General features: G+C 43.6%; 1 protein-coding gene across 1 annotated transcript in view; it reads right to left on the minus strand.

Moving 5' to 3' along the window:
* SEMA3E (semaphorin 3E) overlaps window positions 1–17,425 on the minus strand; it is a 612,412-nt gene that overhangs the window by 139,149 nt on the left and 455,838 nt on the right. Inside the window, exons 6-8 of the mRNA XM_085652902.1 lie at window positions 14,616–14,735; window positions 5,645–5,787; window positions 2,608–2,722 (exon numbers count right to left, since the gene is read on the minus strand). Coding sequence (XP_085509028.1) covers window positions 2,608–2,722; window positions 5,645–5,787; window positions 14,616–14,735 — 378 coding nt within the window. The remainder of the gene's footprint in view (window positions 1–2,607; window positions 2,723–5,644; window positions 5,788–14,615; window positions 14,736–17,425) is intronic.

Here is a 17,425-nt window from a genome sequence, read left to right on the forward strand (position 1 = left end):
TGCCTATAATACGCCATGAAATTTCTTAACCACACCCAATAATTTACGTCACTATTCTAAAGAGCCAATCAGGGACCAGAAGGGTCCCACTATCTCTAACACACATGACACTAAATCTATTAGGAACATGCCAATTTTACCAGATTTAAAATGGTGAGCACAGTCATTTTACCGCTGGTTAACAGGAGTAGAGGGTCCTATGGCCAATAAAAACAGTTTCAGCAAAAGAAGGCAAACATCTAGGGGCTCTGCGGAAGTACCACCCAAAACATGGTCATTTGCAACAAATTGGTATAATTATCATGATATCTGCTGAGGAGTTTGGACATTTTTACCCCAACATAGTGGGATTTACAAGCTACTCTCCCTCTCTCTGTGTTTCTATCTGCCTCTCATGGCCCTCCCTCTCTTCCTGTCTCTCTCTTTTTAGGCTCTGGTGCATTTCTGCGGCAGTGATTTTCCTGCAATGCAAGTTAACTCTAAGGGATGGGTCTGGATCCTCAGTTCTGAGTAGCTCTCATTTCACACGTTTGTTTCTCTCAATGTCAAAAATAACAGCTATGTGTGTCCTGGCCGTTCCACTGTTTGGTATCTGCTCTATGGCCCATACTTAAAAGTAGTTCTCAGTCACGTCCTCCTTTAATATTATTGGGTTTCATCTTGTAGAACTCTACTAGAGACAAACAATCTCTCTTGTTGCACGGAAGTTTCGATCCTGCCTATTTAATGCTAAGGTGATTGGTAACTTTTTTAGGTGATTGTAACAACAAAAAAAATCAGAATTCTTTTGTCCACCTGCAAACCACTCCCTAGTGCCTCTTCAATTTGCAATGCACCACATACTGTGGATGCCGGTTTAGTTTGTCTATATCTTGCTTGCGATTGCAATGGATTTGGAAACTTTAACATTTCTGATATACACATAGGGCAACTACCACACTGTGCTGTGTGGAGGCAATGTGAGATATGGTAGGCGAGGTGCCATCCTGTGTGGGTGTTGTTCTAACATTTGGATGGACTCTTCACTTGATAGATCATTTAAAAAATAACCTAGTGAATGTTTCTGAATTCCTTCATCCAGCTGTAAACCACTCTCTTGTGCCTCGTATCTGACCCATAATGCATTTCTACCACCCTCAATAGGCATTTTAGACCTTTAGGGCCATATGCATGAACACATTTTCCCATAGATACAGAATGGGCAAAACCCTTTGATGCATCTGGCCCTTAGTTCTCAAGAATGATCGCTATGTAACGAAGAATTCTAACGGCGCTCTTGGCTTTCCCACCTGATGTTGAATAGAGCCTAGCTCTGTATGGTTTGCTGCACAGTGATTATTTGGAAGATTATTAGAGTTATTATATATTATTCGGTTTATGTATCATCGACCTTGTATCACTCCTGCTGCAGTAGAAATATGTAGGTCTCTCTCTCTCTCTTTCTCTCTCTCTCTCTCTCTTTCTCTCTCTCTCTCTCTCGCTCCCCCTGACACTCCCCCCTCCCTCCCATCTATCCAGCCGCTTTCAGCCATCCGGCGATTGTGGTTCATCTGCCTTCAACCTTTGGCATAACGGTGTTGTTGTTCACCAGCTTTCATTAGCCCATGGCCCATCACGCATGTGAATTTTTATGAGACCCCCAATCAAATTTAGCCCGACGCCCAAACAGACTCCTTGGCCCCAGCGCCTGCCCTGCTCCAGTAATCCCCTGCTGCTCCTGTGCCACGTGCTCTGCAAAATGGCCAGAGGGACTGCACATGTATGTGCATGCATTGTGACCCATGGGCGCATATTTGTCTTGAAGCACACACACTCATGCATTGTGACAGGCCAAAAACAAACATTGGCGAAGCCAGTATGTCACACTCATCTTTAAAGGCGAAGCCTATTGGCTTAGTTATTGCTTGCTTTAGCTTCGAATTTCAACGTAGAGGCACAGGTTCTACTGCTTGCGGGTATTTATTGATCAATTTAACAAAGTCAATGTTATTTAAAAATGTATAAAATATTTCCTTGAGAACTATAGAGAATTTTCCAAAGTATTACTGGCGCAAAAATATTTCAAACAGAGAATAAAAAATGTTTGTCAAAGTTTGTTCATATCTAGGATATATTTCATACGATTCGACTGCAGCTCACATAATTATATTCAGCGATTTAACATTCACTAAGTTATTTTTCAAATGATCTATTAAGTGAGCAGTTCCTCCTAATGTTAGAACAACTCCCACACAGGATAGCACCTCGCCCACTACATCCCACATTTCCTCCATACAACACAGTGTGGTAGCTGCTCTATCTGTGTGTCAGGAATTTTAAAGTTTCAAAACTTCTTGTTATAGCGGGCAACATATAGACAAACCAAGCCAGTATTCACACTATGTGGTGCATTGCTCATGAACCCTTTACATCATAAACACGAGCTCCAAGTAGCTGTCTGTGGAGGGAATTACGATATCGAATCCAATAGCATCATTTCTTGTTCACAATACTTCATTCAAATTAAACACATTTTCTCGAACAAGTTATAGACGTTAAGGTGAGAGGTGTTTTGGATAAAAAGGATTTTTAGTGCAATCGTGTTTTACAGTTCCTCCTGATACTTACCGAGTTCATCAAAATATGTGTCAATTCCATTTAGTCCCGGAACTGAGCAAATGAGCCTTGATTTAAGAAAACTGCTCCATTTATTTATTAGCGTTCGCTGTCCACCTACATCATTCTGAAAACAAAGAAAAAAAGCACATTTTTATTTGTCATAGCTTTAAAATATTTTCAGCAAAGTACCTTGAAAGATAATTTATTGATTTCCTTTTTATTGGATAATCATAGTACATGAGCCATAACCGGAGATAGAGATCCAGTTTATGATCCAACTGCGAAAGACTCTCCCTGCAGATGAGTGGCACCGCCACACCAGGCCTGTGGGTTGGTAATTTTCTCAGTTCAGTCCAATGATGCTATCCACTATGTATGTCCTACGTGCTTCTCCAGTCCTGAAGAAGACCTTATAACTAAATCACAGGGTGGAAACTTTGTCGACGTTACTATGAACAGACTTTAAGTTACTTTGAAATTTCGCTGTGTCAATAGACTTAATAAAATACACAGCCCATCAATATTTTCTGGGTTGTGGTTTGTAGTATACTTTCATGCATCGTTGCACTGTCTAACTGTGGAGGGCATTCTTCAATTTTCGTGGGGTGAGAGGCTTGTATTTCCTTTTCAGAATATTCACATCTGGCTGTGCTCCAGCAGCATGCTTGGCAAATCACTGGAACAGACTTCAAAGTTCAATACTACAGGAAAGCCCAAGGCGGGACTCCAGGACATTCCTAAGAGCTTAGTGCTTAGGTCCCACTCAATCCCATGTGTCCTGAGAGGACCCCTGACCAAATGCAAGCTAGGATTAGGGATGGCATTTTTTAAGAGAAAAAAACAATTAAGTGTACCAATTTCACAAGGTTTTTACTTCCCAAAATTATGGGGCATATTTACAAGGCGGAGATAGAAAATTATCGCTGCTTTTGCGGTCGTTTTTGCCCGAAATGCGGCGATAATTTTATCGCCTAATTAGCAAGGTCGCGCTAACGCGTGAAACCTTGCATTAGCGCAAGTATTCTTATCGCCCAGCTTTTCATCTCTAATGAGATGCAAAGTGGGCGTTCCTGACATGAGAGCAGAAATGTCGCTAAGCGACATTTCTCCTATCATCAAGCCCCACGCTATGAAGCATAGCGGCAAGATAAATAGCGATAACCCCTGTTATCGCTACTTTCCTTACGCCTGCTTCAGGACTGATTTAGCCATGATATCCTATGGAAGGTGGATAGCATGGCTAACTTTGTGAGGCCCTATCAACAAGCTAACACCACATTTCGTGAGATTATCGCTGGGTTTCCAGCGATAATCTCACGTTAGGCAGTTAGCGCTAGGATTTTTATCGCTTTTGAGATAAGCGTTGCTAATAGCACGCTATCTCAGCGATAAAAATCCACGCTAGCCGGCGATAATTATCCTAGTGCTAAGTGCGCTAAGCGATAATTATCGCCAGTTGTTGCTGATATGCCCCTCCATGTTTTGTTTTGTCCCGCAGAAAATGTCTCCCAACTGTGGTCCACGTACATTTTCTCCTTGAACTAGTGTTTGTCCAGCTGGTATTTGTATGAATTTTGAATGCAATATAAGGAATGCCCTTCTGAGCAAGTTTTACGTGAGATACTAGCAAGAACGTTTCAAAAAATTTTACATAACTTCAAAGAATTGTTATGAAATTTCACAAAAAGAAATTGTGATTTCTGGCACCTCTTTTTAGGAGTGGCCAAATGCACCTTCATGGGGCACATTCGATAAGGCACACCTGGACATTTAATTTCATGTTTCTGTAACAATTATACTGCAACAGTCACAAATCCCTTTTACTGAGGAATACTCTATTAACATGCTATTAAAAGAAAAATCCTTGATGGACGTGGCTCCATGTTACATGCTTTCTTTTAATTGCAGAATGCTGGAGCAGTGTTTCCCTGTAATAATTCCAACATGTTGTCTACATTTGACCTTAGTTCCATTTTAGAGTTGGTTAATCAATCCAAGCTATGAAAAGCCCTCCATGACCAAGGGAAGGTGCCTGGCCTAATTGAGCAGGCTTGTCTCCTGCATGAAGTTCGTATGGCTCATGTGTCGTATACTTGTCCGTATGTAGAACATTTACAGGTTGCAATGGGCATTACGTGGTGCTACAGCTGTATTCAGCTCATGCATACATGCCACTAATGCAGACTTATACAATGTCAAGCAAATATGTTTTTTCAACGCTGGCTATGTTGCATTACTTACTAGAGGGAGTAAAGCAGTAATTTCATATGTTGATTCCTTGTGGCATGTTGCAATCATACAAAGCGTCCATAAACTGCTTCCAAGGCTGAACAGGCTAGTAATAACACAAATATGACCGGCAACACTGGACGAAAACGGGCAGACAAGACCTAGTCTGCCAAGATTACCAAAAGTCAGGCTACATAAATCCACAGGACGCCTGCACAAGGGAAGTACAAATGATGTTTGATATCCAATCAGTCTGCGAAAGGCACAGAATAAACACCATATCACCTAATTGTATTTCGTAAGCTTGCCGCAAGTCGAAATTGAATGTCAATTGTATCCTTTTTTAATACAAGACTAAAACTGCAAACACTTTGGAGGAAATGGTGAAACACACCAAAGTGGAAGTGAAAAATAGGACCCTTTGGAAAAACGAAATAACAGAATCTGCTCCTCACTTTCTCATTTTCTACCTAGAACAAAAATTCTAAAACCATTTAAAGGCGAGTGTGAACTAAGCGAAGTTATACTATATTACTGTTTTGCGAGGATTCCTTTCTTCCGAGTTGGGCCAAGAATATGACATCTCTTTTTCATTCTCGCACCAGTTTCTAAGGCTCAGTGATGTAAATGCTCAGACTAAGCTTGGCTGAACTCGGAACAATGAAGATAATTCAGTACAGAAAATCAGTCTGTTAACTGATAATTTAACAACTTTAAGAACAATGTTCTAACATATTTAAGGAACAAAAGAGACTTTCAGTCATATAGTTTAGAAACGCTAGTACTTCAGTATGGAATGTAAAAATGTTGATCTTACCGCACACACTCGTCCCACCCGGGCATAAATGGCGCCGTTTTCCTTGTCTGTCTCTTGTGCTTTCTCGGTGAAAAAAAAGTAAACCTTGTTGTCATCGGGATCATCATTGTCAGGAATGACGCCAGAGCCAACAAACTTTGGTTCTGTTAGAAGGAAGATGAAGAATAGAAAGTTTGTTTTTGATTTAACCCCTTTTCTTGAAATATGTTCATGTGTGATCATGTGTGACTGAGTCAAGAGACATTCAAACATTTTGATCAGGTCTGGCATTAGCTAAGACCTTTTGATTTGACTAAATTATAATATACATAATTATGGGAGATTTCACCAGCCCTCTTCATCCATTGGTCTGTTATTGTGTCGGTCACGTCTTTCTTACAGCCATTATGGCACACAGCGCAGGACAGCGACTTCGGCCAATGGCTAACTTTAATGTGAGTATGGCATTCTGCCCTTTCACAAGTAGCACATCCACTCGCAAAGTAGTTTCCACATGTGCCAAGGGCTACCAGCGCAATGTATAGCAAATGTTTTTAGATTGTTGAGGACATGGAAAATACCCCAACAATAGAGGGGAGTATTTAAAAGAGTCTTGTGCCTCCGGTATGTCACTTTTAATATGGGAAGAAATGGCTTAGCGGTGGCACAAGGGGCTTGTAAATAAGCCTCAGAGTTTTGCAAAACCATGCGAAAAAGAAAAGCCCAGTGACCAATGCCAGACGATATCGCTTTGCCAACAATTGTTTGTTTGCTACACGTCTTGAGAAAGGTCCGTTTCAGGATCAGAATACAAAACCTCTCTCTACCTGAGCAATGCCATTCTTTTACATTAAAAAAGAGGGTGTGAACCACTCCAAATCTATTTTCCTAGTTCAAAGGGTGACGTTTTGGATTCTAAGGGGCATATTTGCAAGCCCCTTGCGTCGGAGCTGCATCACTTTTTCCCATTTAAAAAGTGACACACCAGCGGCACAAGAGACTTGTAAATAAGCCCCCAAAAGGAAGGCACGGCGGCGCAAGGGGCTGGTAAATAAGGCTCTGGTTTTACCTGGACTCATGTGCAGCACTGCATAAGTTTGTACTGTGGGTGTGGGGCTTTTTAAAGGTAAATCGACAAGTGATTTGGGTAGCTCTGCACCATGTGAACGCCCACGCAAACGTTAGTAAATAACCCTCTAGTTTTTTTTTGCACCAATTACACTGTAATCAGGCGAAATAGGGTGTCCATCAGAAATCAACATGAAATGCAAATATATTTATTTAAAAATATGTAACGCATTTATTTATCTTTCTCATAGTTTTTTCTATTATACACATCAGACATACAGCATTTATAAAAGTGCCTGATTTGGAATTTAATAAATCTTTGGTTCAAAATATGAAATATTGTCTCTTTAACGAGGTGAAGTCTTTAACGTGACTGCGAACCCTTAAAATACCTACTTCATTCCACATTATCAGATATTTGTAATTACCATGGCAACCACTGCTCGGCTAACCACATGAAAATTAATGCGAAACCTATGTTATTTCGAATAAAAGGGGTGTCTTATATTTAGAGTGAATGATTTTTTCGAAATATCTTCTTCTGAATACATCACATGGAGTTTAGAGATCATTTTTACCCGCGTCAGACGGTCAGTTTAGACAAAGAAAATAAACCATCCTCCCCACCAATTCATGCCATGTATGCCAGTGAAAAGGCTCTGCCTACGTGCCTTTTAGAGGAACCAATATGTATTATTATATGCATTGCGTTGCTACCCTCCCGCCTTATTGAGCTTATTTTGGATACTACCATAACTATAGATCTGTATTGGTAATGGAGTCCTAGGGCAGAGGTCTTCAATCCGTGGGGCGTGACCCACAGGGGGGCCATAGAGTCCTGCGCAGGGGGTCCTGCATTCCCAGCTTCACCTGTGCCTACAAACCAAAATCTTTGCTTTCATTTTGGTAAAAGACAACTATCCTGGGATGGCTAATTTAGATCGATATGAGCTGAAGTTTTATCAATTGAGTCTCTAGTGCTGTGAAAAGCTTCGGGCCAGGGTTCCTGCTTGCCTGAATTAAATGCAAATGTGTGCTGTGAGCTAATCTGCAAGTGTAAAGAGTGCTTGGGAGTTGGTTCTGGCTTTAATTGTTCAAATGACTCCAAGTTTTGTGATGACAAAGATTCGTTTTTTTGAGTGGTAGTGGAAAGACTTAACAAGTGGGCTCTGAAGTGCTTGCTTTTAATTTTAACTGCATTTACACATCCCTTAGTACCCCAAAAGAGGTGTTGAAGGGACAGTTGTGTAAAACCAAACTGCATTACATAAGCTCTGGTATCACTCAAATTTAACTTTTGGAAGCACTATTTTATTGTAAAACTATGTGCACGGTTTGCAGCACTCTATCTTACACTGTGTGTAATGCAAGTATAATATAATGACTTACATATTCACAGTGCTTTCCGTCACAGGCTGTGACCGCGTAGCACTAAAAATACACATCACTATTCTCCACTGCACCAATCAACATTTAATTCTGCGGCTCTCTGCTTACACATAGACCTCTTCAGTGCATTAACTAATAGAGGTTTCATAATGTACTACAGTCTATTTCCCACTGTGTAACAACTTTTTAAATGTATTTTTCATTATGCTGCCCATTATTTTATATGTAAATACCTGATGGTGAAAGACCTAAAACATGTACAGAATATTTTAGGGCTTATTTATGAGAGGCTTGCATCGCCAGAGCATCACTTTTTTTGATGCTCTGGCGGCACAATCATCTCAACCATATCTGTAAGGCAGTGCAAAGTCACCCTGAATGGCTTGAATGAATGAATGAATGAAAGAAAATTTATAAAACTAAGCCCGAAGGCATCAAGGCGCCTAACCAAATAAAATCATAAAAGGCAGATCCAAAACTAAGGGTAGGCTTTGGCAAATAGCCACGTCTTAAGGGCCCTCCTAAAGGCTTGCTTTGAGGGAAGGGATTTGATTTCCGCTGGCAGAGTGTTCCACAACTTAGGAGCCAAAGTTGAGTAAGCTCTGCCACCCCACTTGGCTCTACGAGCCCGGGGGACTGATAACAAGGATTTATTAGCGGAACGCAGAGTTCTGGAAGGGGTATAAGGGGCCTACAGGTCCCTTAGGCCTCCAGATCTATTATTAGCCAAAGCCCCATAAATCAAACACAGAGATTTAAAAGAAATCCTGGCCTCAATTGGGAGCCAGTGCAGTGTCTTTCTGGCAGCCGACGCAGAAGCCCGCCTAGGCAAATCTAATATAAACTTGGCGGCGGCATTCTGCACCATTTGAAGACGCATTAACAGGCCCTTATTAATGCCTAAGTATAAGGCATTACAGTAATCAAGTCTTGAGCCTATTAGTGCAATAAAAATTTGTTTTCTGGCTTGAAGGGACAAATAGTGCTTAATCTTCCGTAAGATGTTTATTAAACCCCAGCAAGTAGAAATAGTCCTCTTTACTTGCTGACCCATCCCCAGGGTAGAGTCAATCATGACTCCTAGATTTCTGGCCAGGGTAGTAGGTATCGGGCACACACCCAGCGAAGTGGGCCACCAATCCGCCGACCAAAAGTCCTCCTTTCCTCCGAACACCAGAATTTCTGTCTTTTCGCCATTAAGCTTCAATGAATTGCAAATCATCCATTGAGCAACTGCCTCCATACAGTGTCTAAAATTGGAGGCAGCAGAGATGGCAGATTGGGCGAAAGACATCAATATCTGAGTGTCGTCGGCATAGGAGATTATCTCCATCCCATAGGATCTAATAAGCCTGGCAAGAGGGGTCACATAGATGTTAAAGAGGGTCGGACTTAATGCCGACCCCTGAGGGACCCCACAATGCACAGGAAGGGATGGAGATAAAAACTCCCCCAGCTTAACTCTCTGTTCCCTCTGGCTAAGAAAGGAGGCCAGCAAACTGAGTACGGGCCCCTCCACCCCTATATCCCTCAGCCTAGATGTTAAAACTGAAGGAGACAGGGTATCAAACGCAGCCGTAAGATCAAGCAGGATAAGGAGAGTGGTCTGACCCTTATCTACTCTGGTGCGGATGTTATCGAGTACAATGGTAAGGGCAGACTCTGTACTATGCTCTCTCCTAAATCCATGCTGCGAGTGATCTAACAGGCCTGAGGTTTCCAGAAAGGCTGCAAGATGCTGGTTAAGATGGGTTTCCAGCATTTTTGCAGGTGCTGGGAGCAGCGAAATGGGGCGAAAGTTTTTGAGAACCCCCGGATCTAAAGTAGTTTTTTTTAGCAGAGGTTTGACCACGGCTTTCTTCCACTGAGAGGGGAAAGTCCCATCCCTCATTGCCCTGTTCATAATATCCAATAACGGAGGCAGAAGACTCTCCTTACATTGTTTAAGGAGCTTCAGGGGGCAAGGGTCTAGAGGGGACCCCGACCTAGTCTTAGTCAGGAGGACTTCAAGTTCCTGGAGGGAAAGAGGTGGAAAGCTGGACAGACACCCTGAAAGCACCTCCTCGGGTAATGTAGACGATGTAACAGAAGAGCATGTAGAGGTAGATAGTATTAACCTCTGACACTCTAGTGCCGAATAAAGGTCAACAATTTTAGATTGAAAAAATTGTGCAACATCATTGCAAAGCTGCTGTGAACTAACAACAGGATCAGGCACCTTCAATGATGTGAGCGTGTCTACGATTTTAAACAGCTCTTTCGGCGAGGAGAGAGAGGAGGTAAGAGAGGTGAAATACTCTTGCTTAGTTCTTATCACCTCCATCTTATAGTTCTTTAGGAGGGTTTTATGACTATCCCTCTCACGTAAATCCCAGCTAGTCCTCCAGAGACGTTCCTGTCTCCGTAGTCCCTGCCTAAGAGATCTTAGTGATTCAGAGAACCACGGGCCGAAGGACTTTTCCTCGCAGAGTAGCGCAATGAGGCAGGAGCCAATTCATCAATAGCTGTTTTAATGGCACTCTCCATCCTCACTACTGCAGAACTTACATCATCCTCTGGGGAAATCGCTCGATTAGGTAGTCTAGGGGCGAGCACGTCATTGGTTATATTTTTTAAGTTACGTCTCAGTTCCATCTTACTTGGCTCGTTCCCCTTGCTACTAATAGAAGCAGTCCTTAGTTCTATAGGGATCGCATAGTGATCGGACCAAGAGAGAGGGATGGGAGTATCAATGGTCAGCCGAGTATCGTTGGAAAAGACCCCATCAAGCGTATGACCCGCCTGATTGGTGGGACCCTTGCCTTGCTGTTTCAACCCACAACCAGAGAAAATATCCAATAAGGATAAAGTTTCGGTAGACTCCAGATTTTCCAAATGGAAATTCAGGTCCCCAAGAACAGTAAAGTGCTCACAACCAAAATGTGACTCCAAAATGTTGAGCATTTGATGGCCAAAATCAGTTTTGGTCCCCGGGGGTCTGTAGATAAGAAAGCCAGTAAACGGCACTGAATATGATCCATTAATGGAAAACTGAAGGGCCTGAAAAGTATCTTGAAATTCATCTAGTGGGGTAATATGGCAGGAAAGGCAGTCTCTATAGAGAATACCAAGCCCTCCACCCATACGAGCCACTCTGTCCATCCTTACCAACGTGTAGCCCTCTGGTACTGCCTCAACCAAATCAGGGCCCGAGGAGTCCTTAGCCCAGGTTTCCGTAATAAAGACCCAGGCGGGTCTTCTAGCCAATACGAAATCCTTGAAAGCAAGATTGTTCTTAATTAATGACCTCGCATTTACGAGAAACCCCTTATCACTCCTCGGGCTAGTTCCTGACTTGAGACTCAGATCTGAAAATGAGACATCAGCAACAGGAGCCAACATCAAGGAAGAGGACCGGAAACATTGGCAGCCAGGAAAGGTCTGAAACGCCTCCGGTACAAACCCATGATGACAAGGGAGCTTTGGAGGCTTTAGAGTGATCAAGTCCTGCCAGGAATAACCAATTCTTGTGGTAGCGCGGTCGATATGTCCAGTCTCCCAGCCATCCAGCCCGTCCTTAGCGCGGACGGGCGCAGACGGGCTGGACTCTGGCGTGACTCCGGCGTTACTGCGGCACACACGCCGCGCACACACGCTGCGCGCCTGCATGTGAAGCCTATATAGGGCTCTAGCGAGTCCACCTGACTGCTAGAGCGCTACCTTGCCTAGCGTCCTGTCAGCGTCCCCTACCCAAGATGGCGCCGAGATTCACCAAAGAGCGCGAAACGCGCTAGTAAGGACCCGCTGAAGCCGCGGTGAGAGCACAATTTATGATGCAAGTAAGTGGGACCGGTTTCTGGCATTTCAGCCTTCTTCAGCCAGGTTTGCTTGGACTCCTAGATATGGAATAAGACATAGCAGCATAAGTCACTGCATTGTCTCACTCTGCATCAAGGAGCTGTTCCATGGGCTTTGCATGGGGTTCCCATGCAACACCCATGGATGTTGATGTTGCTCCATATTTACAAAATCAAGTAAACCTGGGGCAGCTCCAAAAATGGATGCCTCACCAGCAGAGGCATAATGAGGAGAAATGTTTCTTTTGTTTCCTCTTTCCATGTGTGCTGCATTCTGCGAAGGAAGGTGCCCTTTCCTGTACAAAAACAATCCTGTCTATGTTGGTGCTACGCAGCAATTTGTGTGCCTACGTAAGGGAAAAGAACAGGGTTGCACTGTATTTCATAAATTTGGTGCATTCCAGCCTTTTCACATTGGCATAGGCTAGTGTAATATGCTGTACCTTTCAGCCTGTGTAAGTATTCATGTGGAATGCTGCACTTATAATATTCTAAGTGACATAGTGTTGTTCTGAAGACTGCTTCTTGAGAATGTTTGTATTCAAGACAAAGCAGTTGGATGGACTACAGCTGTGTTGTCAGGCTGAGGTGTAAAGGATCTCCTTAAATGAATAACTTTGGATTATCTCAGCTGGATTGGAGTGATCTTTACAGGTAGCACAGCAAGAAGACCTGCAGTGCTGCCCTGCTCCAATCCCTCATAAATGAGGCCCTTTGTCTTTAGCTACACCTTTGACTACGCCACCACGCTCACTGACCTTTGGCTTTCTAAACACCGTCGAATATTATTTGCTGTGGGAATTTGGGCCGTTTGTGGTTGTCGATAGTTGTCGATGATGAGAAGTACCAGGGTTTAGAAATTTTTGTCAGAAGGAGGTCCTTATGCCTAAAAAAGTTTGACAAGGTGTTTTCGGCATCAAAAAGTCCGCAGACCTCTACCCTAGGGTGATGCGCCCAGGGATAAATAAAATGACGTTTTCTAAAATGCCACAGCCAAGCTATTTTTGAGAAGTGCATCATGCAAATAACATTACAATGCTGCTTAAAGAGCTCTATTTATTGACAGTCAGTAATAATGAAACATTTGTTTATACATTGTTTGCCTTGCTTCAGTTCTCATTCTTCATCTATGGGGGTATCCAGGCACTTGGCAGGTGGGTAGGCAGCTGTATACCCCGAGTTTAGTCGAAAAGGCAACTCTTCAACTTCTTACAGAACTGAAGAAGCAATAAGGAGGCTCTGATGTGATGTGGAAGGTCATGCCACATGTTGGTGGAAATGTATGAGAAAGCACGGCCTCTGGCCCAGTTTATTTGTATGCGGGGTACATGCGCAAGTCACAATCTGGCTGAGCGGAGGTGGTTTGGCAGTGAATGTGGCTGTTGAGGTAGGTGGGGCCTATGCTGTGTAGTGCTTTGTATGTGTGTGTGTGTGAGGAGTTTGAACTGGGTGCGTTTGTTTATGAGGAGCCTTTGCTTGATGTGCAGGGTGACGTGGGTACTGCGAGGTAGGTTGAGGATGAGTCTTGATGGGGCGTTTTGAATGGTTTGGGCCTTGTTCAGGAATTGTTTCGCGATTCCTGCATGGAATGCATTGCCGCAGTCACACCTGCCAGCTTCACATCTTGGAAAACATCCTCCTCTTTGTCGGGGAAAATGGGAGCAGCCTGCTTTGCGGCTGCTGTTGGCCCCAGACACACTCTTGAGAAGTACCTACTCATGACACGCGTTACACTGTGGAATTCATTTGCGCTCACTGTACCAACCCCAGGTGAGGATGCCATCACGCCACAAGCGAAGCCTTCATCTACCCTTCCCGATGGAGGTTGCCATCAATATTGAACGGTTCTAAGGTGCCACTAGTTGGAGAATGTGCACTTTAGAAACCCTTTTAACATTAATGAACTAATATTCCAAGGTAAATGATCTGGCATTATGAGTTCAGTATGATATCGTTTCATCCACTTTTATAATTCTTACTGCTCCTTATCCGTCGAAAAGCACCATGGACGTTAACATTATAGCGACATGAAACGATAAACTTTAGCAAACACCCGAGTGGAAAATGTGTAGACCAAAACAATTCCTGGGACAGAGTCACAGATTAAAACGTGGTTGAGATGGGCTGCATATTCCATCAGTGTCTCGTAAGGCGTGTACATGTCAGAAGGGATTTGTGTGCACGGTGAGCAGCTGTTGATTACAAACTGGAGATGTCGGTCGATTCGTGCTTCCGAAAGCGAGGACCTCAATTAAAGAACGTGACGTGTGCATTTCACACACTGATCGATGAACCGGAAGCCAGTGCTAAGTGAAGAGTGACGTAGATAACACTTTGATACACAGTCAGACTTCAATTGTTTTGAAGGTAAGTATTTGGGGGCTGATACAAAGGAATCACTTTACTCTGCTGCACAGATAAATGACGGCAAGTTCAACGAAACTGACTAACCACTACATGAAAAACATTTCACACAACACAGAACACCTTCCTCTAAGTCTCCCCCTGAAGAAGCAGTCATGCATGTGAATCTCTAGAGGGCCGAGGCTGTCGTTCAAGACGGCCAGAAACTGTAGGTGCCCTCATCACACCACCCAAGCTTTTTAAAAGGGCTCACTTTTCCCATTATTGGGGTAGTCCCCGGGAAGCACTCTTTCTCGAGCAGCTGGGGGGGTCACCCCAATACTACATGTGCTTACCGTTCAGCAGCCGCTCATCGTCATGCTCAGTCCTAATGTGCGGCAGGCGTCCCATGGAACGGAAGATGGCGGCATCTCGACCCCAGTAGTCACTATACAGGCCAGCGAATAATTCTCCCCCTAGAAAACAGAGATGGTGCGATGCAAATGATCATGGCATTACATGTGTTTGGAAAGTACACAACTATTCATCACTATTGTGCATCAGTGCCATAAAATGACCTCCTAGCGTCAAACAAACAGTTCCAAAGCTATCATTAAAGGTAATAAAATAAGCAAGACGACGAAATCAGAATTGTAGTAGCAGGTCACTGTGCGACCATGCACTGCGACTAGGTTAATAAAAGATGTATGCTCCAAGGGGGCACAGCAAACATATAGCAACATTTGAATACTCAGGGGCGATTTACAATAACTGGCGCATCCCTGCATATCAGCAGGGCTGTGCCAGTTATTGTGCGTCACGGTCCGCCACCATGGAGAAGTGTGGCTCAATGATTAGAGCGGCAGACCCTGATGCAGAGGTCTAGCCCGGAATCAATTCCCCGCCTCGGCGGGTCTTAGGCTCAAAAATTCCACGGACCTGATAATTCTCGCCTCGGTGCCTATTCCAATCATGGAGTCCCACTCTGCAACTCTGGGCAATAGCTTGCTTAATCTGCACAACGGCCCCCACAACGCTAAGGATGCCTGGCCTCCACCTTGGGGGTGCCCAGGAGTGGACGCCTCACAGGGAAAGCCAGGATGGGTTCCACAGCGGTATTCGTACAAGCGCCTTGAGACCCTTGAGACCCTTGCGGGTGAGTAGTGCGCTATACAAGTATCAAATTTACATTTACAATGTGGCGCACCATGGGGCAAAAACAGACAGTAAAGGCAGCGCATTGCTGGAGTTGCGACGCAGCTCCAGCAAGGCTCCGGGGTGCCCTATCTTTGAAATGCTGCATCAATCCTTACACCTGCTGCAAGCAGGTGCAGGGTTTTGATGCAGCATGGGCTTAAAAGTGACTGAGTGAAATCTTGTAGATTTCACTCAGCCACTTTTAGGAGGCGTTCCTGAGCTGGAACGCCCCCCCCCCCCGCGCCGGAACACCTACTTCTGGCGCAGGGCTTTACAACGTGATGCATCTCCCAGATGCGTCGTGTTGTAAATACCCCGCAGCATGGCGCTGGTTTTGCGGCGTCACAAAAGTGACGCAACGGCAGCCTAAAAGAGGCGCAAGGGGCTTGTAAATCTGCCTCTCAGTGTCAGACGTGTGAAGAGATTTTACACCTTTCTAGGCAGCCAGAAAAACCTGTAGATAGAATGGATAACCAAATAAATGACCTGTGATTGTGTGCAAACTAACACAACCACCCCAGTTGTGTTGCCTAAAACAAAGAAGAGTGCCACATGTTCGCATATTAAAACTTGTTGCCTGAGAGCACACATTGCGTAAAAAAATCTTGAGGTGTGACGTGTGTATTTTCAGTTACACCATCTAAGTGGAAATCTGAATACAAATATTGGCTGTGCTAGAAATGCCCATGAAATGGACTGCTGCAGAGTTTAGACCCCTGATGTGCCAAGTACTTCTTTGACACACCAAAAACAAATCTTACATTAGTGCCCACAAGTGTCTCTTGTCTACTGTACAGTAGTGTACCACTGGGACAATCTATTAACAAGCATTTGCAATGCAATAGGTCTCGCTTTTGCGAGAATTAGAGCTGTTGGCATTGTAAATGACAATGCCTTTTATTTATGTGTTTTGAAAACCTGCAGTTGAAAGATACATTTTTGGGCTTAGTGGTTTTAATGCCCAAATGTACTACTATAATCTTATTTCAAGCAGATAAAGTACAATACATTAATAATCAGTAAAGGTTTGCCATGAATCCTTTCTTTAATCTGGTTGGACTCAAGCTTATCATGAAGTAAACTTCATCTTTGATATGTCATGTTACTTCTCATACATGGTCCAGTCTTATGAAAAGTGAATATCTTATTACAGTCACAACTGACTGGATCTTTTATGTGAAACTTGATAAGAAACTGGAGTTACTTTGTTTACAATAAATTGAAAACTGACAAATCTATAACATATACATGTCATAGTGTCAGACTGTAAAATCAGTTTTGAACCTAATTGATGGAGTTTATTATGCATAGTATTGTTCAATTAAGCTCTGCAACAACTCGAACCACAGCACTGCTTTCAGTACACAGTTTCCATGCCTTCATGATTGGTGTTCACTCTGCATAGTGTGACTGTCTGGACAGTCCTTTGTTTCTGAATGTTGGTATGCTTGCAGTGCATGACCACCCTGAGATGGCAGTATGTCAGTGCTATATAAAACACCTGAACAATCATAGAGACTGAACGTGAAGAGTCACAAACAGCAGGAAGCCTGCTGCACACACACTGGGAGAGGCCTGCAGCTTGGAGACTGGGACATACTGCACACAAACTACCTGCTGTACTTAGATGTCCTGCTACATACAGACTCAATCTGAGACATGATCCTGCTGCACACACTCTCTAGACCTTTGCACACAGATCTTCTGTTGCAAATGAGTTAGGGCTTCTGCACAGTGAAAAAACACTGCAGGGGGTAAAAGCTTTACGAGTCCAGCACCAAGTGCCGCTATTAGTGTGAGCCTGTCAGATCTACACTAAATCTCTGTGCGTTGGGACTGGGATGTGACCCACATACATCACACAGAAGGTGATTATGAATCACCACTATCAAAGAAAACAAGAACGACCCCGCACCCGAGCGCAACCGTCTGTATTCCGTGTAGATGTCCTAGTTCATCAAATCTAAGC

This window comes from Triturus cristatus, chromosome 4_1 (assembly GCF_964204655.1).
Source record: "Triturus cristatus chromosome 4_1, aTriCri1.1, whole genome shotgun sequence".
Taxonomy (NCBI): domain Eukaryota; kingdom Metazoa; phylum Chordata; class Amphibia; order Caudata; family Salamandridae; genus Triturus; species Triturus cristatus.